The 25094-nt window shown below is 41.3% G+C and overlaps 1 protein-coding gene across 6 annotated transcripts in view; it reads right to left on the reverse strand.

Moving 5' to 3' along the window:
• Positions 1–25094, reverse strand: part of ASTN1 (astrotactin 1) — a 476663-nt gene that overhangs the window by 227832 nt on the left and 223737 nt on the right. For all 6 annotated transcript variants that reach the window (XM_077276252.1, XM_077276255.1, XM_077276254.1 and 3 more), the window contains one exon: positions 16453–16640. In XM_077276252.1, coding sequence (XP_077132367.1) covers positions 16453–16640 — 188 coding nt within the window. The remainder of the gene's footprint in view (positions 1–16452; positions 16641–25094) is intronic.

The raw sequence follows: 25094 nt of genomic DNA on the forward strand, positions 1-25094 counted from the left end.
AGGAATTATCCTATAATAAAGAGAAGTAAACAATCAACTTTTCCAAGTTAGCCATTTGTACAGTTTGACAAACTGAAGTTCATTTTTGATTCACATCCGGAAAATTGTCAATAAGTCATTGCTAAGTGTGGACAAAGTCGCTGGTCATTCATGGCATCTCGATTTGGACTTCACCTATTTCTTTTTTGCCAATCATGATAGATGAAAGTTCTCTTACACTCTTGACTTACAGTATCTCTTTCTATTAAAGATCAGCGGAAATTTTCTGTTTGAAATTCGCCAGTTTTGCCCAATTTTGTCCAAAAATTTGACTTGCAGTGAATCTTCTAGTTGCAAATCAAAAGTGCTCCAGACCCTCCCATTGTCCTTCAAGACATGTGTGAATGAATATATTTAGTGTAGCCACACTAATCAAGCAATCAGTGGCTGACAGCTATCTGGTTCTTCCAAGCCCTGCCTCACAAACACAGTGACTCTTCCATCTCCCTCTCTCTATTTATTAAAGCTGTAGTATTCTCTTTTGCTCACACACTAACCTTCTTCACTGCTGTGCTGTCATACACACTATCGGTACAGTTTCTTCAGTTTTTTTTCCGGCTTCCTCTCCCTACCTCTAAGGCTACGTTGTAAGCTATGACGTCAGCTCACTATCCAGATTCAATCCAAAATGGTTTCCGCCTTCACTGCTTCTGCGTTTACAGTCATGGATGAAAGTGTTGGCATCCTTTAAATTGCTTCAGAAAATTATTGCAATTACATATATTTTGTTATACACATGTGTATTTCCTTTGTGTTTATTGGAACAACACAAAAAAATGGAGAAAAAAAAAAGGCAAATTGGACATAAATTTCACACAAAACCCCCAAAATGTGCGGAACAAAATTGTTGGCATCTTTCCAAAATTGTGGGTAAACAAATTTGTTCCTGGCATGTGATGCTCTTTCAAACTCACCTGTGGCAAGTAACAGGTGTGGGCAATATTAAAGGGTTTTGCCCTTGACTTTCTCAAGGGATGAGAAAGCCAAGGGCGAAATGTATGACGGAATCAAATGCTATTTTTTTCTTTTATGGTATGCTGCTTTTTGAATATATGCAGTTTATCCATTTACCTATTTAGCACTTATACAGTACATGCTATATCTCATTTTGTACATGACTAGTGTATTGAGAATATAACAATTTGACTAGCCCTTCCCACATATATGTGATGTGAAAATGTTTTGTCGTGAACTTTCTTATTTTTTTGCTCCCCACTGTTTGAATATATTTTAATTTTTTTACTATTAAAAATTACATTTTATATTATATTTTTATGTCTCTTTTGTAGTTATTCACTTTTTTGGCATAGTCCTAATTTATTTTCATGAATACCCACCTAGAGCAATGGTGATATTTTCTCACTTAGTTGTGTATAACTTTGTCACATAACTCAGTGCTTAAAGGCTTCCATAACCTAGTAGATATAAAAGTAATATCATCATGCTGGGTTTCGCACTTTAAACAAATATGGTTTATGCATACAATACTATGCAAAGGTTTTGGGGAGCCGTGGAAAAGCTGCTGAAAAGTAAGAATGCTTTAAAAACTAGAAGTGTTAATAGTTTATTTTTATCAGTTAACAAAATGCAAAGTGAAAAGAAAAATCTAAATCAAATCGGTATTTGGTGTGACCACCCTTTGTCTTCAAGACAGCATTAAAACATACCGTAATTGCATCTAGGTACGGGCACACAGTTTTCAAAGGAAGTCAGAAGAGTGGTTCTTCCAAACATCTTGGAGAACCAACCACAAATCTTCTGTGGATGTTGGCTTGTGCCTTAAGTTTTCTTCATAGAAGAAATGCAGAAAAAAAAAATCAATACCTTCTAAAGGACAGGTGACTCAATCCACAAAAACATAGGAACTTGGGGAGCAGAAAAATGGTCTCAGGTTCTCTGGACTGATGAGGCAAAATGTGAAAAATTTGGCTGTAACAGAAGGCAGTTTGTCAACCGAAAGGCTGGAGAGAGGCACGATAATGATTGTTTGTAGGCAATAGGGAAATAATTGATCATGTAAAACCATCCGGGATGGGGATGATTGGCTCCAAATTTATTCTGTAGAAGGACAACAACCCCAAACAAATGGCCAAAGTCCTAAACAATCATCAGCATAAATAAGTACAAGGAGTCCTTGAAATGATGATATAGTCCTGATATCAACATCAATGAATCTGTCTGAGATTACACGAAGAGTCAGAAGGATTTGCACATCAACATTCACATAAGATCTGTGGTTAGTCCTACAAGATGTTTGGAACAAATTCCTTGTGAGTTCCTTCAAAAACTAGGTGCAAGAGTACCTAGAAGAAGTGATGATTTGATGCTGTTATGGAGGAAAAGGATGGTCACTCCAAATATTGTATTGATTTAGATAAACCATTAACCCTTCTATTTTGGAATGCATCCACCAACCAGGAGAACAGAAGCTATAGACGTAGCCATACCAGAACACTCCTTCGTTTTGGCCCATTTTTTTATGTGGCCCATCCTGACCGCCTCGTGTGGCAGAACAGAAGCCAGACTGTGGATTTTTTTTTTTATCAAGCATTAAAGCATAGGCATTTACTGTGCAAGTGACTAAATTAATGTCTAAAATGGGTCTAATTTATCCCAGCGTGATTATGTTAAGAAAATATATCGTGCTGGCCTTTTGTAGTTCATTTTTGTTGTAGATGATTAATTTAATGGCAGCTTTAATACCCATTTCATGATCGGGAATGTAGTCATCTAGGAGATGATATCAGCAAATGCTTTTAAAATTTTGGCAGCTGCTGTGTATAAATTTTTAGTCATATTTGACATGTTTTAAAGAATCTCAGTGGAACAAATAGAATATATGAATGTTTGGCCCAGGGTCCGTGATGACTGTGGGCCAAACTCCTAACAGCAAGGTCTAAAACTAACTCAGAAGCAGCCATATCTAATGATTCATGAGAACCTGCTCAATGCATTTCATAAGCATCTCCACCTCTATATTACAGTTTTAAGCTGGGTAATTTGGGCAGTTTTTGCTTCCATCCCCACACTCCTGTTCCTTTGATTGACAGCTCTGACTTTACAGGAATCATAGAAGGTGGAGATCTGTAGAAGACAAGTAGAGGAGAAGGTGCACTGAACTGTTCAGCCACACCAAGGGTGTTGTGATTCGCTCCAACAGACATTTTGTGCTGACAGACTCCCTTTAAACTTACGGGTGATACATTCTGCATGTGCAAAGAGAAAAAAAAACATTTAGATAAAGGCTTTGTGGTTCAAATGTTACCGCTATACTTGCACCCCTTGTAGCCTTTATATGTAGAAATTTTGGCTGCTATTCTTTAGCGTATCAAATCTAGGCATCAGCCTGTGGACTCCCTTTTTTTTTTTTTAGAAATCCACTCATTCCTGGTAGCACAACCCAAACAAAAGAGGGGAAAACAATTAATATAGAAAATAAATTGCATACATTTTTTATCAAATTTCTTAGACCTGATGATACTGATGTGCTTACTTTGAAAATCTTTGTCTGAATGGCAATATAACCCTGTTACATTTTAATTAATCCAGCTAAAGAGTGAGAGAGCTCATGAGTCCAAGTGTTTGCGATCTCCGCCCACCCAGCCTGACTGACAGTTGCAGCTTGTACTGAGCAGTGTGAGATCTCAGCAGGGAGGAGGGACACTGAGGAACTGTCAATCAGGCTTGGTGGATGAAGAATTGAGTATAAATTACTGTATTAAAAAGTAATATACTCTACAGCCATGACATGGATTTTCAAAGTAAGCATATCAGCCTCATCTGGTCTTATTGCTTACGCATTATGTATTATACATACTTTTTCTTGTGAAATTTACTGATAGATCCACTTTAAAGGGAGTATTACATATAACAAAAACTTTCTTGGCTAAATAAGTTTTATATATATATATATATATATATATATATATATATATATATATATATATATATATATATATATATACTGTAGATATATAATTTATTAATATATATATATATATATATATTATTGTTATTTTCTGATCTATGCTATGAAGATAAAACAATTTCTAAAATTTTGCAATTTCACCTCTGCCATTAACTCTAAAAGACCAGAGACTCAATGAAAACTAGACTCAATCTTCTTGTTGTGTGAATGAATCCATATAGACATAAGGTGTAGTAAGGTGCAACTGTGACACAAGTTATGCATGAGAGATTTTCTGACCATGCTCTGATCTGGGCAAAAGTCATCACGAAGCGAGGTGAAGGAGAAGGAAGCGAGTTGTCATCATCTCCTATTGTGATTGGTGGATCCTGTGTTGTGTTATGTGCTGTGAACAGTTTGTGTTTCAATTGTAATCCTGTCTGTGATGATAATGAGATTGCTGAAAAGTCTATTACTTCACTTTGTAGTCACTGTGAAAAATGCAACATTTCTGATTTTAATTCTATTTAGTTAGTGATGTGGAAGACTGGTATATAATGATATCAAAAAGTTTTAAAAAACAAATTTAGCAAAAAGGGCCTGATTTAAACATCTGGTCATTTTCTGGTGATACATTGCCTATTGGTTCCGGGTGGTTTAAAACACTCAAGAAAAAGGTGCTTAAGGTTAAAAAAAAGGAACTGCTCCTTATGTGGTTATTATGTATTTTGAAAAAGCATTTTTAGAAGTCCTTGAAAACTCCTTGAAGCATATCGGTACAGAAAATCTGTTATTTATTTGTATACAACAATAATTTGATGAAATACAAACTTTAGCTAACGCAGATGGCTTAGCCTTAATTTTTCCCCATAACGATGTATTAATATTGTACAAGAAGGTAATGGGACAAAGTGACATAATATTATTCTAAGCAAACAAAGACTAAGTCCCAAAGACAGTGGGCTTGAGAGAGACAAAGTGAGCGTCATTCACCAATGTAAGGACCTGGAGACGTGTTGACAGCTCATTGCTTTTGTTCTAATTATTCACATAATATATTAAGATGTGAGCTGGGAGCGTGATGGATGGTAGGGAAAAGGGAATGTGGAGAGGGGAATTCAGACAGCTTGTTATCAAAATTAATTATCCAGGAAATAAATATCTACTAAGATCGCCTAGAAGAGAGTGACGAGGGGATCTTCTAGTTTCAGAAGGAATAAGAAAAGTCACTTGGAAGCCCCCCGGCTCTGACCTATTCTGTAAATGACAATACTCAATGTCCCAATTTATTATGTGCAAGAGAGTCTACAGGGCATGCATCCATCATACACTCCAGTGATGGGAGATTATTAATGTCATTAGTGTCTTCACCCACTCGTAGAAGAAGCTGCAGTGTCTTCAGATGAGACTCGTAATGACTATGTACAGCAAAAAAAAAATAATCCTGCATCATCAGGCACAATATGATTTCATCTAGTCCATATACTCTAAAACAATCATACATACAACCCCATTTTATATTGAAGCTAGCCTGGAGATAGATTGTTCTCTACGAGTTATATGTATCCCCCAGGGAGTCCCGAGACACAGTTCTGGCGAAGTGGTCAAGATTATCACCACTCCTTCAGTCTATGGAACCGACGGAATCAGCCATATTCATCAGACCCAAAGACAGGATAGATGATATACATGATCGTTGGCTGTCCCACTGCTTGGACCCCCGCAATCTCTAGAATGAGAGTCCACAGGCACAATTCTGGAAGAGGTTTAATGGATCAGTGGTCAAGTATGAACACTACGGCTTCACTCAATGTCTGTGGACCTGATGGAGATAGTCAACCACTGTTCTCCGCCCTCACCATCGATCCCATGGACAATGAATGGAGTGGTACCGTGCACGTATGACCAAACAGGTGAAATGGGACCCTCATTCTCATAATTGGTGGTTTCTCATTCATTGGACTTCCAACAAATATATACCTTTTTTGTGACTATTATTTTCATTGTCACCTGGTCACTCAAAGGGTTCCCCTTTTTACATTTCTGACCCATCACCTCTTCTACTAGTTTTTTTTAATCCACAGAATTGGTGATATGTATGTTCATTGGCCAGTCTACTTCTGGGACCCCCCATATTCAGTAGAATTTGAGTCTAGAGACAAGGTTATGTATGCAATTTGGATATAAATAAAAATATAAAGGTTCCAAGCATAAGACATAACTGTGTAGCGCCCCCACTGCCGCAGGGCCGAGGGGTACCCGGTACCAGGCCTCTGAGTCTCTGCTCTGGGGTTGTCACAGTGGCTAGGCCCGGTCCGTGACCCTGCTGAGGGGCGTACAGTGAATGATGGTTGAGGATGGTGGTGGTGGTGCGGTGCAGTAAATAACGAGGACACCAGGTTGCAGTCTCTTTACCTCTTTACTGAAGGTCTCTGGGTCCTCAGTCCGGAATATGGTTCACCAGGCCGCGCAAGTCCGGCCGGTCCAATGGCACCTCCAGAGTTCTCTTTGCAGGTGGAAATCTGTGCCTACCTGCTAGCGCTATGTGTTGTGGTCCTTCCCTGCTGTGCTTACGGAAAGTCCCCACAACTGTTGTGTCTGTTTCTTAAGTTCCCTCACAACTCAATTAGATGATGTTCTGCTAATCCTCCGTCCCTCCCTGATGTTACGGTTAGGACGGCACCCATATGACGGGTAGGCTCGGAGCTCTTCCGGGACCCTAGAGTCACCCCTCTCCACAAGTTGCCCCCCAAGACTGCATAGGTGATTTAGGTGAGACAGCCCGCCTTTGACTGACTGTCCTGCCGTTGGTTTGAAGTATTGCCTGAAGCTGAATATAGTAATACTTCCTCGGCGTTCCGGCCGCCGGTTGTGCGCCTCAGTAGGATGTTGCCTCGGTCTTACAGCACGACTCCTACTGGTGTTTCTCCTTCTTGCTTTGATCTCGTTTCTCACTCAGCACAATATATCTCGCTTCTATTCCTTTCTTAGGGCACCGCCGCTATGCTGAGCAGGCACGGTCCCGTGACGTTCCTTCTTGTAGCCAGGCCTCTGTCAGGGTCCCAAACCTGACAGGGACCCTACCGAATCTTCCCCCACAACACCCTCTGCCACCAGGTGTTGTCTGGTCCAACCCAGTCAGCCAGGGCCGTTGTGTTCTATGTGTCTTTGAAGTCACCCTAATAAATCTGAACACATTTTATACCACTTTTTTTGGGGGGGGATCAACCCTTACACTGTATATGTGATTCTGTTCCAAATCTATTACACCACCATTTGGTGCACAGGATTATATCAGCTACTTCTATAATAATGCAATGTTCTCCATTTAAGTGTCAGGTAGTCCTCGTATAAGATGACTTCCATAATAAAGTGTGCTGTTTTTAATTCATTACAACGTATGCTGCTGCAGACGGGTGTCAGGATACAGACTGCTAGGCACCCAATTAAAATGGCAAATCTGGATAATTGCTATTGTTTGAATATCCTCTCTTCAAAGATAAAGAAGGGCCTCGACAATGCGTTCTGTCGAATGTACATTTCAGGTGGGATAAAAGAGAAGCAGATTATAATTGTCTTCCTCTCACAGTTACGACTGTTAAATGGGGCTAACTCAGCGTCTCATTAGGCAAAATCTAACAGGTACACCTTAAAGGACGTTCCGTGCGTGAAGTATGACTGGCATAACTTGTTCTGAAATGGCTTACGGAGGAAAGCGGGATGCGGTTCTATCTTTCATCTCAAGTCAGGTGAAATGCTTGCTATCTATAAATACAACAAAGCACAGAGAGAGGCTGGCAGGAGAGTTTCAAAGAGAAGTGGGTAATGACTGACTGCTAAGGAGACGCACTCCCGCTTGTTTATTTTATTGTTCCATGGGTTTATGACAATCTTTCTTTGGATAAAGTCTGATTTTATTACTTTGGTTTACAACTTTTGGTTTTGTTTAGTTTGCCCCCTATGAAAAAATTATTCTGATTGTTGAATGGTTACTTATAGTATTAAAAAAGACAGACTGTTTAATAAATACTAAGTCCTAGCTCAGGACCTCATCTTAAGTTCCATTTCGGTGGATGGGATGATCTAAATGTACAGTTGGGACTAATATATGCATGTCATCTGTATTTTTGATCAATTAGTAGGAAAATTTAATAAGCACTACAGATTTTTATTTTTTTGGAATTTATTCTGTAAATGGTCCCAAAATATAAACCATTCACCTAGTATTACTTTATTCAGTTGTTCCTTTTATCTGAGAATTACTGTATATATTTGAGTATAAGCCGACCCGAGTATAAGCCGACCCCCCTAATTTTGCCACAAAAAACTGGGAAAACTTAATGACTCGAGTATAAGCCTAGGGTGGAAAATGCAGCAGCTACCGGTAAATGTCAAAAATAAAAATAGATACCAATAAAAGTAAAATTAATTGAGACATCAGTAGGTTAAGTGTTTTTGAATATCCATATTGAATCAGGAGCTCCATATAATGCTCCATACAGTTCATGATGGACCCCATAAGATGCTCCATACAAAATACGCCCCATATAATGCTGCAGAAAGGTTATCAATGGCCCCATAAAATGCTCCATAGAAACATTTGCCCCATACAATGCTGCATAAAGGTTGATGGCCCCATAAGATGCTCCACACATTATGGCCCAATAAGATGCTCCATACATTATGGCACCATAAGATGCTCCATACATTGTGGCCCCATGAGATGCTCCATACATTATGGCCCCATAAGATGCTCCATACATTATGGGTCCATAAGATGCTCAAAACATTATTCCCCATAAGATGCTCCATACATTATGGCCCCATGAGATGCTCCATACATTGTGGCCCCATAAGATGCTCCATACATTGTGGCCCCATAAGATGCTCCATACATTATGGCCCCATAAGATGCTCCATACATTGTGGCCCCATAAGATGCTCCACACATTATGGCTCCATAAGATGCTCAAAACATTATTCCCCATAAGATGCTCCATACATTATGGCCCCATGAGATGCTCCATACATTATGACCCCATAAGATGCTCCACACATTATGGCCCCCATACATTGTGGCTCCATACATTGTGGCCCCATACATTGTGGCTCCATAAGATGCTCCACACATTTGCCCCATTTGCTGTTGCTGCGATTAAAATAAAAAAAATCACATACTCACCTCTCTTCGCTCAGGCCCCCGGCACTTGCGATAGTCACCTTCCTCGTTCCACCGCTGCACGCTGCTCAGTCTTCCATCCTCTGCACTGACTGTTCAGGCAGAGGGTGGCGCACACTAATTGCGTCATTGCGCCCTCTGACCTGAACAGTCACAGCCAGAGGACGGAAGACAGAGAAGCGCAGCGGTGGAACGAGGAAGGTGACTATTGCGCAATGCTCACCTCCCCCGATATACTCACCTGCTCCCGGCGCGGTCCCTGGCAGCGTCTCACTGTCAGATGGTCTCCGGGAGCCGGCGGCATCTTCCTGTGTTCAGCGGTCACGTACCGCTCATTACAGTAATGAATATGCGTGACCGCTAAACACAGGAAGAGCTGCCCGGAGACCATGGAACATGCAGGGACAGCGCCAGGAGCAGGTGAGTATGTGACAGCCGCCACTCCCCCTTACCTGCCGACCCTACGCCGACACTGACTCGAGTATAAGCCGAGAGGGTCACTTTCAGCCTAAAAAAGTGGGCTGAAATTCTCGGCTTATACTCGAGTATATACGGTAATAGATTTCTTCCCTCCAGTTAGGTTATGCGATTTCATTGTGACCACCGGGGTTACAGAGTCCATAAGAGCTTCTACTTGCAGACTGGGGAAAAGCCATGCTGCTTATCAGGTTTCAAGGATACTCTGGTATTAATCATTTCACTCCTACACAGGCTTCTGGTTGTTACACCCGGTCCAACCCCTGTACCTTTGCAGGGTCCCCCGTCGGGACTCCCGCTCTGTGCCGGCTCCACGCTGTCCGGATACAGCCTCTGCTCCTCCTTCCTTGTCTGCTTCCTGGCACGCAGCCAGCAGTTTCCCGGGCAGAGTGCGATTACTCCCTGTCTCTTAAAGAGACAGCGTGCATTTTCCAAAAAGTACTTCTGACCAATGGCGTGTTAGTGATCATTATTTCTAGTCCCCTCCACCATAGGGAGGGTGCTGGAGCAACAAGTATCCACTGTTGCTTACTTCCGATTCCTGTCAGCACGTGCTTCTGTTTCTGAAGTTCTCTGCCAGTACTCTACTTATACTGTCTGTCTCCACAGACCATCAGCTACCTGCTACTCGGCTATCCTGGATGACATCTGTTCTATCAACGCAATCCCGTCTCGTCCCTTCAGTCAGCCATCCTGCTCTCCTGACAACGCCAGACTCACCAGTACCAGCTCTCACCCGTACAACAGGTATCACCTGGTTAGCTCCACATCTTCTGCTGACCCTGCTTGTCCACCTGTTCCACTGGGACAGCTGCCATGAGTCCGGGGTCTAACTGGATGCAGCACCGGTGTCCCCCAGGCATTCCATTCTGACCCTGTTTGAGGGGACATACTACGGGTGTCTGGGGTTCACGTAGTAACACCCCCTTCAGACCCCCCGGACTGTGGTCCTGAGGTTCTCCGTTAAACTTCAATAAAAACTAATGTGAACTTCACCTTCTGTGCCTCCATTTCCATTCATTACACTGGTCTTTACTCCAAAGGACCCTGGGTTGAGTGCATGGAGTAGCTGCTGGTCAAAGTAGTGACTTGATGGTAGGGTTAGTACAAGACAGGCAGGGTTAATGACTGTATCTGCTGGTATATTACTGGGGACAGATTAGTGATAACACTCCAGCGGTAAAATAAAATAAAACGCTGGAGGGGGGCTTTAAAAAAGGTGCCATGTGCTACTATTGGCCAACAGACGCAATTCTGCAATGGGTTAGCTGATCAGCTCTAGCCATTGACTGGTCAACAGGACCTAATCTACTCAGGAGAGTGAGAGATCACTCTCCTAACAGTTAGGGTACTGTCACACAGTGCAATTTTGATCGCTACGATGGTACGATTCGTGACGTTCTAGCGATATCCATACGATATCGCAGTGTCTGACACGCAGCAGCGATCAGGGACCCTGCTGAGAATCGTACGTCGTAGCAGATCGTTTGGAACTTTCTTTCATCGCTTGATCACCCGCTGACATCGCTGGATCGTTGTGTGTGACAGCGATCCAGCGATGTGTTCGCTTGTAACCAGGGTAAACATCGGGTAACTAAGCGCAGGGCCGCGCTTAGTAACCCGATGTTTACCCTGGTTACCAGCGTAAATGTTAAAAAAACAAACAGTACATACTTACATTCCGGTGTCTGTCCTCCGGCGTCTCAGCTTCTCTGCACTGTGTGAGTGCCTGCCGGCCGGAAAGCGAGCACAGCGGTGACGTCACCGCTCTGCTTTCCGGCTATGGTGCTTACACAGTGGAGAGAAGCAGAACGCCGGGGACAAACACCGGAATGTAAGTATGTACTGTTTGTTTTTTTAACGTTTACGCTGGTAACCAGGGTAAACATCGGGTTACTAAGCGCGGCCCTGCGCTTAGTTACCCGATGTTTACCCTGGTTACCCGGGGACTTCGGCATCGCTCCAGCGCCGTGATTGCAAAGTGTGACCGCAGTCTACGACGCTGGAGCGATAATCATATGACGCTGCGACGTCACGGATCGTGCCGTCGTAGCGACGAAAATTGCACTGTGTGACAGTACCCTTAGATGAGCAGGTTAGCAAACAGGTTGCTTATCACTGTCAGCACAAGAAGTTAAGCCAAAGTGATGGTACCTGAATGTGAAGGCAGACAACACTGGAATGATATGAGGTGAGAATGTTATAATGTGGACTTAAATGCTTTTTTTATTCTCTCAAGAGGGTCACCAGAAGGTTCTATGTCATGAAACCTCTTTCTCTGTCCCATACATATTCTCCACATTGGGACAGAAACTCCTATCACAATTATTGATGATGATTAGACAGCTCCATTTAAAACTGTATATTAAAATCTAATATCATATTTAGGTGAATACAAAAGGTTAGGATACTCATATTGTCTTCCAGATGGTAATGGATCTAGCTGCCTTTGTGATGCTGCACTGATGAGTCAGGGGATTGGTAGCGGAAAAACAGAAGGTAAGTTTATCCTATGCACCCTTTATATGCTTTATAAGAGTTTTCAAATTCAAATAAAATGAAAGTGTTTTGTTTTATTTGGGTGTAAATAAACAAACACCCCCCTAGATGAAGTAGATAAGGGACAGTTCTCTCAATCAGTAGGTGCCAGCAGCAGAGAAAGGGTATATAGGATAAAACCCAACTTTATTGGTAAACATCATGTCATGTCACAAGTATGTCACATCCTCCTGGGAGATCTGGGGTTAGGTGATCTTTACATACTGTGAATCACAGGTCTTCCATTTAGCCTGTGTGTTTTGTTCCTCATATAATGTGGACTTTGTTTCCTTTGGTGCTGAAGAGGTTAAGGACTCTTTGTATGCTGGCTAGGGACATGCAGCTTCATCTTACAGCTGCTCCTAACTTGCTCATTTTCTCTCTCTATAAGGGTATGTGCACACGTCAGGATTTCTTGCAGAAATTTCCTGAAGAAAACCGGAAATTTTCTGCAAGAAATCCGCCTTTTTTTTTTGCGTTTTTTTCCCGTTTTTTTCGCTGGTTTTTTTAGCATTTTGCAAGCGAAATTAGCTTGCAGAATGCTAAAGTTTTCCAAGCGATCTGTAGCATCGCTTGGAAAACTGACTGACAGGTTGGTCACACTTGTCAAACATAGTGTTTGACAAGTGTGACCAACTTTTTACTATAGATGCTGCCTATGCAGCATCAATAGTAAAAGATAGAATGTTTAAAAATAATAAAAAAAATGCTTATACTCACCTGTAGACAGCCGATCTCCTCAGCGGCGTCCGTTCCTATAGCTGGTGTGTGTGTGCAGGACCTTCCATGATGTCGCGGTCACGTGAGCGGTCACATGACCGGTCTCGCGACCAATCACAAGACCGCGACGTCATCGCAGGTCCTTCACCGCACACCAGCTATAGGAACCGAAGCGGCAGCATGCACCTGAGAGGCGGGAAGACTCCAGAGGCCATCGAAGGTGAGTATATCACTATTTTTTATTTTAATTCTTTTTTTTTTGACCAATTATATGGTGCCCAGTCCGTGGAGGAGAGTCTCCTCTCCTCCACCCTGGGTACCAACCGCACATAATCTGCTTACTTCCTGCATGGTGTGCACAGCCCCGTGCGGGAAGTAAGCAGATCAATGCATTCCTAGGTGTGCGGAACCCCGCAATTCCGCAAATTTAATGAACATGTTGCTTTTTTTTCCGCGATGAGATTTTTTCGCGGAAAAAAATGTAACATTTGCACAAAAAATGCGGAATACCCTGAAAATAATGGGAGGCATATGTTAGCCTTTTTTTCACGTTTTTATCACGTTTTTATAACGAAAAAACGCAGAAAAAAACGCGAAAAATACTGAACGCGTGCACATGGCCTAAAACCTGGCAAGACCTTATCATCCCTGCCTGTGAAAGTTTTGCCTCCTGGCTTGCTGGAGTTCGTGTGCTGAAGTTGGAGTTTGTAGTTGGTGCTGGAGATTGTTGTCTGCTGTTTTTGGTGTATGCTTTCCCCATTATCCTATTTCCATTTGGTTTGTACCTTCCTATCCTTCCATTTCCGCTCTACCCTTTTGTATGCAAGAGGCTTTTCATTATCCCTGTTTGTCTTACGTGCATTTACACTAATATATTTGTCCCAGGCCTCCTGGAGGAGGGGACAGCTTTGGACATTAACAGGAGCATAGTAAGGTCGGAGACTTGGGCCTCTCTACCTTTAAGAGTACCCCTGGGACAGGGATAGTTAGAGTCCCAGTTCCAGGGACAGTTTGAGGCCCCCCTTCCTTACCGAAGACTGTCCTTGCGTGACACATTAAATGCATGAGGGCTAATTATCAAAATCAACCCCAATATGTACAAGGTGAAGAATATACTTAATTGAGGTTTTAAAATGTAGTAAAATGGTTCAATCTAACCTCATTGATGTCAATGAAAACCGTCACCGAGGAAACAGGTGGAGCAAGTGGCAAGATTGGTTCTACACTGCCCTGTCATGTATCATGCAATGACTACTATCCTGACAAGGACAGTATCCAAGTATGGACCTGTCAACTAAGATTAATCTCTAGATGGATTGCACGACACGTTTTAGACTTTTTATATGAATGTATTTGTAGAATGGGAAAGCAATAAACAGGATTCCGTTGTGATAGCATATCCTAAAGGGGCTTGCAGAGTGCTGCATAGCCAGTAAGCATGTCTGGAGAACTGCAATGAGGATATGTATGAGTATTCACCTGTGCAGTCCCCCTAAATTGGAGACGAAACGCATCAGGATGTCCATTTAAATGAGGATAAGAAAATTAAATAATGAGGATAAGACTTGTTGGATTCCAACATGTTTTACCTTTTTATTCTATAAGGAATGTAGCCATAATCTGAGATGTTTTCATTTCCTTGGTGACATAAACATGCAAGCACTGATGTAACTTGAAGCTTGTAGGCCCCAAACGAAAGTTTTTAAGATCCTAACTATTATGTTTCTTTAATAGTATTGGTCCTCTCTTATGCTCCAGAGGAACTTTTAGGCTTACATAGGTTTCAGGTGTTTCCCAGATGAAACTGCAAATCCAGCACCTGCATTCAAGCTTGATCAAGCATGAATACGTGTGGCTAGCTTTACAATTGACAGGTGGTTTATTTTCGAAAGCAATGAAAATTAAATAATTCCATTAATAAATATTATAATATCTTCAGTGCATAAAATTTCCCATGTACTTCCTTGCAACATGAAAAATATAGTCCAGTCAAAAGAAAGTAATCAATTTGAATATAAAGCCTCTCAGGAAAAAAGAACAAATCCTTAGGCCTCCATTCATTTTACAGTATACACTGGACATAAGAGCGTACCATGTAATAAATAATGTATAAGCAGAAAAAACCAGAAGCACTTTACATTCTCCCTAACAGTTCAAGCAAGTAGCGGAATACTAAAGCTAAACTGCAAAATCCAAGTAAATAATTTACAAAAAGGCTTAAAGAAAACCCTTCAAAAATAACCAAACAAACATTGCGATCAGCGAGATAACTTTTGAACTGTCAAGAATAGATATTTATCTTTTATCTCCGTAGGACTGTTTCCATTCAACCATGATAATTCTGCATTTTAGCATCTAGAATAGCTCCAACAGTTGAACCCCATGCCGTTCTGCTGAATCAAAAGTAGAGCTCTAAGTTGGCGTCAATAGAATAGCTAAAGTTCTTGGTGTAAAGACTTAATGTGGGCAGTAAAACGCATCTGTATTCCAGTGGTTTATAAGGAATTATGCCAGAAGAAATCGATTGACGTTGATGTTCATCAGAGTCAGAAGGGAGGATAATATCTGCTTATTAGGACTACACGTGTCACGATATATATAGCGACCTCGCGGGGGGTCGGTAGTGGAGAGACACAACAAAGACACAAGGAAAGGGGGGAGGGGGAGGAAGGCCCTGTCAATAGTGAAATGAAGGAATGGTCACCTCCTGCTCAAAAGTGAGCCTGACCATCCACTCCTCTAATGCCCTAAGTGGGTCCTTTCCCCCGTCGCTGTCAGGAACCTCGTCTCTCACTGTCATCTCACACTGCCCTGACTAGTGCACTGGCCAGCAATGAGCGCTAGCCTGACCACTGCAGATAGTATCACACAGGGGACAGTGACAAACACAAAACGGATGAGGAGAAAACACCACAATTAGCTTCCAAACTCTGCTGCCAAACTCCACACTGCAGATAGCACAGCAACAGGACTCCAAAACACCAGAAGTGGCTGACACCAGAGAGCTGATCCTGCAAGGCTGGTCTCAATAGAGGAACTCTATCACCAAGAGTCAGCTGATGCATCAAGTGACCATTTAAAGCATGGTGGAAGTGGTCACCACCACCTCAGCTGACCTAACAGCACTGCAGTTATACCAGATTGCCAGCGGGGAAAAAAATTACATTAACCCCCGATGGTCCTGAAAGGAAAAAGCAAAATTAAAAACAGAGTGGAACCAGAACTGCCATGAATGCAAAAGTGGATTCTGACAACATTGTGTCTCAGAAACATGTATACCTAAAAAACAGATGCTATTCCTTCCTTACAATTCTGATCTATATCCAGGACAGCGCCTGTACGATACCGCAATTTATTCCTTCTGGCATATCTATTTAGTTCTGGTTCCAGGGATCCGGAGCCGTCAGTTGGAGCAGCAGCCACACTATGGATAGATCTTGCACTTTTCCAGTGTTGTGCCTGCCCAGCACAAGCACTTTAGGTGAGTGGTTACACCTCGATGTCTACTTTGTATTATTGTTTCACACATGGAGGGCTTTTCCTCTCTCTATTTCATTGTACAAGGAATTTGCCATGTTGAACATACTCTTACCATGACGGAAATATGCAGAATCCTTAATTCTTCTTCTGCTGCCTCGCCTTGAGGTTCCTCTGTGGGTTCTAGACCTGGCAAATTTGATGAGCCATCCTGGTGGTGAATGTGAAAGAGAAGAGTCCCATTTTCAAGCCACTGCTGTCTCCAACGGACTAGTGGGATATCATCTGTATTTCCAGCAATTTCTAGAAAACAAAAGCAACAAAAAGATTAAATAATTTGAACAAAAATTATGATTATTTTCTTTTGTGTTGGCTGATTGTTTTTAAAGGGAACCTTTCAATATAAGATCTGTGATCAGCAATTAGCGCTAGTAGTAATCGTTTTGAAAGACCCGGCCCATCGACCACAACATTAATCTGTGGCCGCTTGATGAGATCTGTGAGAACCTGCTCCTACCTCTGTCATCTGCAATTCTTCTCTTGATTAGACGACCTGGCGGCATGTCATGGTTGCAGCATAATGCACATGTGACATCGAGCCAGGACGGCTAATCAAGAGAAGAGTCGAGGGTGCGGTCAAGTGAGAGGCGGCTCTCAGGTCTTCCGTCCAGCAACCAGACATTACTGATGTAGCTGGTGGTCTGGATCCTGCAAATCAATTTACATCAAGTTTAGTAGAAAGTCATAGAGCAGGAGGAGCTGTGCAGATTGATTTGCAGTTTTCAGAGGAAAATATACAGAATAAATTGTATTTTGGACACTTTCGACTTAGGAGTCCAGTTGGCAATTGTATTAATGATTGACTGCCTTTCTTGCATAAGGGGGCATGCATAGATAGCAATCAAACAATATGTAAAACCAGCTACTGGACACTTATGCCCCCAAAAAGCAGGAAATAAAATGAAAAAAGTACAAATTGTGTAGAAAAACTACATATTAGTTTGCTTAGCTTCTCATACTAATCATGCTCAATATAATAGGCTCTCTTTAAGCTCTAATTTAGGAAGAAAAAAAACTTTAATTTCTCACTTTTACCTGTGTTGTCTAGAGTGTTATATATCCTTAAAGGGAATTTGTCACCAGGATTTTCCTACCTCACTGAAAGCCACATAATGTACTGTAGAGACTGAGACCTTGATTCCACTGATGTTTCACTTATGGGTCTGGTTGATGTAGTTTTTATACATTCACTGTTTTATCAGCAAGAGATTCACAGCTGTCAGGTAGTCCACCATATCCATGACCTCTTTATAACTTAACCCCCAACGCTGCTTTCTGCCTATGCACAGTGTACAAAGTGGGTGGGACTGGGTGATACAGAGTTCAGGATTCTGAAAATTAGAAGATTTTCAACCAATACTGAAAAACAGGGATCAAAACTACAGCAGGCAGCCCAGTAAGGGACACTGTTCTGAAATCAGGATATCTGCCCTTACATCTTGCTGCTTTCAGATTACATAGCAAAAACCTGGTGATATATTATATGCCTTTTAAAGTCATCTGTGGCCTAATCATAGACTTAGGGTTTTTTCTATGTGTCTCCCAATTTTTTACACTGCAGCCTTGCCCTTTTACATTGGCTACAAACATGTCTGCATTGAGTTAAGATTTTCATTACAGCAAGAAGGTAATACCCCTTTTCTTTTGCATGCTTCCAATATCCTACATTGGAATACATAAATTATTTAAATTGTATGTAATCTGACAGATGAAGTGGAAAATAGAGTTTCATACGTGTAAATCTACAGTGATGCAGAATTGTAGTTCTAATGATGACTCATGCAGGGAAAAGAGACTTCTTGTTTCTACGTAGAGCGTAGAGGGATTTCGCTAGTCAGTTTTTAATCAGATTCAGCTAGTCAGTTTTTAATCACGTGAGGTCATAGACCTAATGGAAAAGAGAAGTATCAGCTGGGTAGAAAGGCAAAATGAGCAATTGTAAGTGCACAGTGCTGTATAATATGATGATTGACATATATTAGGAGGATAAAAACTTTGATGGTAGTAGTCTATTTTAGAATAGAATCTGAAGACCACCTCTTTAAGAAGGTCACCCTATATACGAATTTACTGCGACAGTTTTTCAGTTCCTCAATATTTCATAACTCATGCTTTGAGAAGACCAACCTCTAAAAGACCCCAATCCGATATACCGTATTTTTCACTTTGTAAGATACACTTTTTTCCCCCAAAATTGGGGGGAATGGGGGTGCGTCTTACAATGCAATATACCTTATCTGTGCTGCCGCTGCAGCTGTCTGGTGCTGCCGCCGCGCTCTGTCCCTGATGCTGCCGCCGTGCTCTGTTCCCCGATGCTTGTCGAGATCTCCATCTGCACATGCGCCGCCTCCTGGTGGCTATTTTCACAGAAGGAATCCATCGCACACACACAGGAAAGCATGGATAGAGTGGCAGAGCCCCCCACGCAGCACGGGGCAGAGCACAATTGCGTCGGCAAACACAGGGGACAGAGCGTGGTGGCAGCAGCACTCGGCAACACAAGGGACAGAGGGCAGTGACAACAACTGGCAACACCGGGGACAGAGGGCAGAGACAACAACTGGCAACACCGGGGACAGAGGGCAGTGACAGCAACACCTGGCAACACCGGGAACAGAGAGCAGTGACAACAACACCTGGCAACACTGGGGACAGAGGGCAGTGACAACAACAACTGGCAACACCAGGGACAGAGGGCAGTGACAACAACACCTGGCAACACCGGGGACAGAGGGCAGTGACAACAACACCTGGCAACACCGGGGACAGAGGGCAGTGACAACAACACCTGGCAACATCGGGGACAGAGGGCAGTGACAACAACACCTGGCAACACCGGGAACAGAGGGCAGTGACAACAACACCTGGCAACACCGGGGACAGAGGGCAGTGACAACAACAACTGGCAACACCAGGGACAGAGGGCAGTGACAACAACACCTGGCAACACCGGGGACAGAGGGCAGCGGCAGCATCGGATACCCGTAGTGGCGCGCCGCACATCAGAAAACCCCCTCATCCCAGTCTGCAGCCTGCAGCAACGTTCCACTCCTGTCTCCTCCAGAAGCATCCCTGGGACCCCGCTTCACCGCAGCCACCACCCCCGGTAAGCGATGAGATGCATGGATTATATAAAAAAAAGGTTTTTTTCTCCTCAAAATGTGGGGTGCGTCTTATAATCCGGAGCGTCTTATAAAGCGAAAAATACAATTTGGTTGCTTGTCTCAATGAGATTTCAAATGCATAAAAAATTAACAAATACTTAATCTGTATTTCAAGATATGGCATTTTATCTCCGATCTCTCTCAGTTCTCAGAATAATTTAGGATGAAGGAGTTTGAAGCAGAAAAGGCCACTGCCAGAAGGTGAACACTCGAGCGGCATTTTACTTTTAGAATTTGCAGGTTTATGTCTAACATCTGCCTGTATCAGGTATATTGTGTGCTGGGAGTACTTACCCAAAGGTGAAATGTTGATACAGCTGTGATGGTGCAATTAATGCAGATTTCATCCTTGTGCTAATTTGTGTTAAATTACAGCAATATTATTTTATTGTCTGCTTCCTAGAAATAGTCTGATTTTGGAGAACTCTCGAGCATCAGTACACTCATTAAAAGTGGCAATGAGGTCTTATAGAAGATGAATTATAAATGATGTTTCAAAATCAGTTTATACCACTCATTCCATGACATAGATAAAGGGGAGCCGAAAAATGTCACCAGGGTCATTATTCGCATAATTGGCTGCTCATGGGAATTGAATATTTTATTATCTTTTTTCATGAGGAATTGTAAAACTCAGGAATCAATAGTGAATGTTGTGTTACTTCATATGTCGCATGACACAACTCTACTATATAAATATATAATATATATATATATATACACTGCATATATATATATACTGTATATATGTAGCATTATTTCCAGTTGCTAGCCAATCCCTGCCCTCTCTCCACATCCATTTTTTTAAATTTAGCCATATTTTCACTCTCAGAAATTTATTAACGGAAATCTGTCACAAGGTTTTTGCTATGTATTCTGACAGCAGCATAATATAGGGACTGAGACCCTGATTCCAGCGATGTGTCATTTACTGGTCTACATGCTGTCATTTTGATACAATTGCTATTTTTTCTGCTGCATATCTAGCAGTGCTCAAATGCTGAGCTCTGTATAACCCCGCCCGCACCACTGATTGGCTGCTTTCTGTGTACACATTGATAGAAATCTGCCAATCAGTGGTGAGGGTGGGGAAACAGGAGGACTAGGAGGTACGAGACACCTAGTCCTGTAGTGATAATCTCCTGCTGATAAAACACTGATTTTATTGAAAAAGCAAAAACACAGAAGGCCCTTGACCTCTACTTCATGATGCACTCAGATTACATAACAAAAACATACTGACTGTTTCACTCTTATTTTAATGTGTTTTCAGATTACAGATGTCATAGATGAAAAATGTAGAATGTTGTAGGCACAGAAAAATTAAAGTTATCAGCTCATCATCAGCTATTTTTTTTGCAGTGAGCTATGTTTGTGTCACAGATGAAAACACCTGGAAAGCGGAATATGCAGTGTATCAAAATTTCAGCAGTTATTTATCAAGAATATTTGACAACTCTACAGATGTCACAGATGGCAAATCAGCAATTTAGAGTTGTCGAATATTCTTGATAAATAATTGTTGAAATTTTGATACACTGCATATTTAGCTTTTCCAGGTGTTTTCATCTGAGACACATACATAGCTCACTGCAAAAAAATAGCTGATGATGAGCTGATAAGTGATAACTTTAGTTTTTCTGTGTCTACAACATTCTATATTTTTCATCCGTGACACATGGAGAACTCGTAGATATTAGGGGAAGTTTAGGTATAAAGTAGGAAGGTAAACCAAACCTATTCTAGATAGAATTTAATTTTGAATGAGCAGATTTGCCCTGGGTAAATTCATCGATGATGTATCTTACACATTAAAATGTAGAAAAAATGGAGTTTCTAAACATCTGGTATGCTGGAACTGAGCCTAATTAATAATCTGCATTATTAAGTTATAAAGAAAAACAGTTTCCATTTTAGTGATGTTTCGGGGGAACTTGTTAAATCTTTGGACAGCTGTAAATTTTCGTTAAAAAATAAATAAATAAAAATAATAATAATCATTAAATTATTTCTCCTGGCTTGCTTCAGGAAAGAAGAGTCCATAGGGACGTACCATTTATTGATCATTGGGTCTGGTAGACAAGGTTAAAGAGCAAAAGTTTTTCAAAAATGACATGATCCCAAGGGAGTCATTATGTTACTGTGCAGGTTCATTGTCCATTTATAGGTATGCTGTATAGATGTGGCTGTAAGAAACACCTTCTAAACTAATTATCACTTGTTTACTGTGGATTTTACGGTGGACGATGCTGACGAACCAATATGGAGATTTATATAACTAGTGTTCTAAATGGTTGCAAGAATCCAGATACAATGTAATCATCACATTCGTTATTATATTAGTCATTTGCTTCCATAATTTGACTCCAAGAATGATGACTAATGAGCTGAAGAGGTTACGTAAAGAGTCCATGTGACATCTCCCCTCCGTGAAGACCCTCGACCTTTTGGAGCACTCACATGACATATTCCAAAGGAGCAGAAAGAGATTGTGTAACGCAATCGATCACTACAAAATGAAGCTCGTTAGTAGGTTCGATCTTACTGTAATATCCACAATAATAAATCCCTTTTATTGAACCAATCTTTAGTAGAACATGCCAGGCCCTTCTTCCACTTTAGAGATTGTCAGTCTACTGACAAACTAGGTCAATGTTCTCCAACCTGTGGCTCTTAGATTTTGTGTAAGGCTAAAATTCCCAGCAAAAACCTGGTGACAGATTCCATTTAAGAGCATGAACGGGGTTGGATGCAGTCCTAGGAGACCTCAGAGTGTTACACGTGCCTTTTCTGGGCAATTGGAGGCTTTGAAGTATTTGCAGTTCGCTGAAAATTGATTTTCTGCAAACCTCATTTGGGAAAAAATTTGACAAAGATAGTAAATTCGATTTCCAAAAGATTTACTCATCTGCAGTTTAGATAGTATTTTAAGGTAATTGTATTAAATTTGTAGGAGTTTATTGTAGAGAAAGGAATCGTCTGTAGGTTAGAAAAGAAATACAGAGGGTTGCTTTGATGGCACTTTCTCCCTGCTTCATTAATGTGCATGTTAATGGGAGGATTAAGGATGAAATATGCTGTCTGTGCAAATGTGTACAATCATCTTCACATTCAGTATCATAAAAAAATACATAAAAAAAGCAATGCAAAAATATAAGAATTATCACATCTAGTAGTAATGTGCTGCAAATACCTATAGCAAGCATTAGATTCTCGCTGTCAAATGCACTTTTAGAATTGAATAAAGCAACCACTTTGGTTATTATAGGCGACACCTTTGATTTTCCTTGCTTTGTTTCCTTAAGTTTTTCGGAAACCAGTCCACAACGATATCGTTACCAGCTTTGAAAAAAAAACCCACTTGATTTTGTGATACTCTGTTAGGAGATGATTGTGCTATATATGCTCATGTGTTGCCACCTAGTGGTGGCTGGCGACTAGAGATGAGCGGACGCAAACTTAAAAGTTTGGGGTTCGTATCGGACAGTTAGTGTCTGGTGATAAACACCGAACATGGACTTCTATGTTCTGAGTTCCGAGGAAAGTCAAAAGAGAGAAATAGAGAAAAGGAGAAAAAGAAAAAAAGAGAAAGAAAGACAGAGAAAGAGAAAGAAAGAAGAGAAAAAGAGAAAAAGAAAGAAAGAGAAAGAAAAAAAGAGAGAGAGAAAGAGAAAGAAAGAGAAAAAGAGAAAGAGAGAGAATGAAAGAGAGAAAGAGATAGAGAGAAAGAAAGAGAAAGAGAGAAAGAAAGAAAGAAAGAAAGAAAGAAAGAAAGAAAAAAAGAGAGAGAAAGAGAGAGAAAGAAAGAGAGAGAAAAAGAAAGAGAGAAAGAGAAAAAGAGAACAAGAGAGAAAGAAAGAAAGAAAGAAAAAGAGAGAGAGAGATAGAGAGAAAGAGAGAGAAAGAGAGGGAACATTTTCCAGTAGAGATGAGTAGGGAAGAACGGACCTGTGGAAGTTCGGGTTCTAGTACGCTACTCAAAACTTATTTAAAGTTCAGTTCAGGTACCAGAACTGTTCTGGAACTTGAACCAGAACCTGAACCCCATTGAAAAAATGGGGAGCCAAACTTTTCAGCTGAAAAATCCTCCCTCCCTCTCTCGCTCTCCTCCCAGACTTCACCCAGAACTACAACCATTGTAAAGGTACCGTCACACTCAGCGATGCTGCGGTGACATAGACAACGAGCCGACCTAAACTAGATCGCTGGAGCGTCGCTGTTTAGGTCGCTGTAGAGACGTCAAACACAGCAACTCCAGAACGATGCAGGAGCGATCCAGTGACGTAACGGCGACTCACTTCTCGCTCTCGCTGGTTGTTAGCTCCATTACATCCATTGTTATCATCGTTGCTTTTGATGTCAAACATGACGATATACGCCGACCTGGCGACGAAATAAAGTTTTGGACTTCTAGCTCCGACCAGTGATGGCACAGCGGGATCCAGATCGCTGCTGCGTGTCAAGCACACCGAGATTGCTATCCAGGATGCTGCAATGTCACGGATTGTTGTCGTTCTCGTTGCAAAGTTGCTGAGTGTGACGGTACCTTAACGGACCTCCGGGAGAAGTCAGTGTTTGACTTTTAGCACCGGACAGTAACTCTCAAACCCCAAATTTTTAAGTTTGGGTTCGCTCATCTCTAGAGTACCTAGAACCGAAATTTATTCTGGTACCTGAACACAACTTCCTTATTCCGCTCATCCCTATTTTCCAGCTGAAAAGTTTGGGTCCTCATCGTTTTCAATGGGGTTGAAGTTATGGTTCAAGTTCAGAAGCAAACTTTAGAAAACAGTTTGGGTAGGGTACCAGAACCCGAACTTCCACAGGTCTGCTCATCCCTAGTTGGGACGCACTTTGCAGCCTGTTAAGATTTTTTGCTAGCGTGTCACGACTATTTATTAAATCGGTAGTGTCAAAATTGATGTCCTTAAAAAAATGGAAAACTAAGGATGAACACATCTGTAAGTTAAGCAAAAGTGACAAATGTAGTTGTACAATAATGAAATGACAGTTTCAACTCTCTTGTATCTGTTTCGCTCGATTCACATGCATAGTTACAGAAGAGGACTCCCTGCAAGATGACATTACTATTCAATGATGTAAGTAACTGGGTTCAGGACTGTGACAACATCTCATTCATTTTCATAAAAACGAGGATGATTGCTGCCATTATACAAATGAATAGCTCTTACAGTAAAGGTGCATGAGAATCTCATGAATGTCTGATCAAAATGTTAAATAGATGCACAGGTAAACCAAGCATAAAATAACAGCGAGAAAAGAGAAGTTCTTATAGATTTACTTCTGAAATTTAATTTTGCTGTATAAGTTTTTGTTTTTTAGTTTAGTTTTTTTTTTTTATTCTCTGCGGGAGCAATTTGATTGAAGATTTCAACACCAAAGATCAAACAATTTTTTCAGGAACATAACAAGTTTCCTATGAGTATATTAGGAAAATATGTAGAAAAAAACTGTATAATTTAGCTTAAACAAAAAAAAAAAGAGAGAAAAAGACGGAGGATAAAAATTTTGA

Source organism: Ranitomeya variabilis, chromosome 8 (assembly GCF_051348905.1).
Source record: "Ranitomeya variabilis isolate aRanVar5 chromosome 8, aRanVar5.hap1, whole genome shotgun sequence".
Taxonomy (NCBI): Eukaryota; Metazoa; Chordata; class Amphibia; order Anura; family Dendrobatidae; genus Ranitomeya; species Ranitomeya variabilis.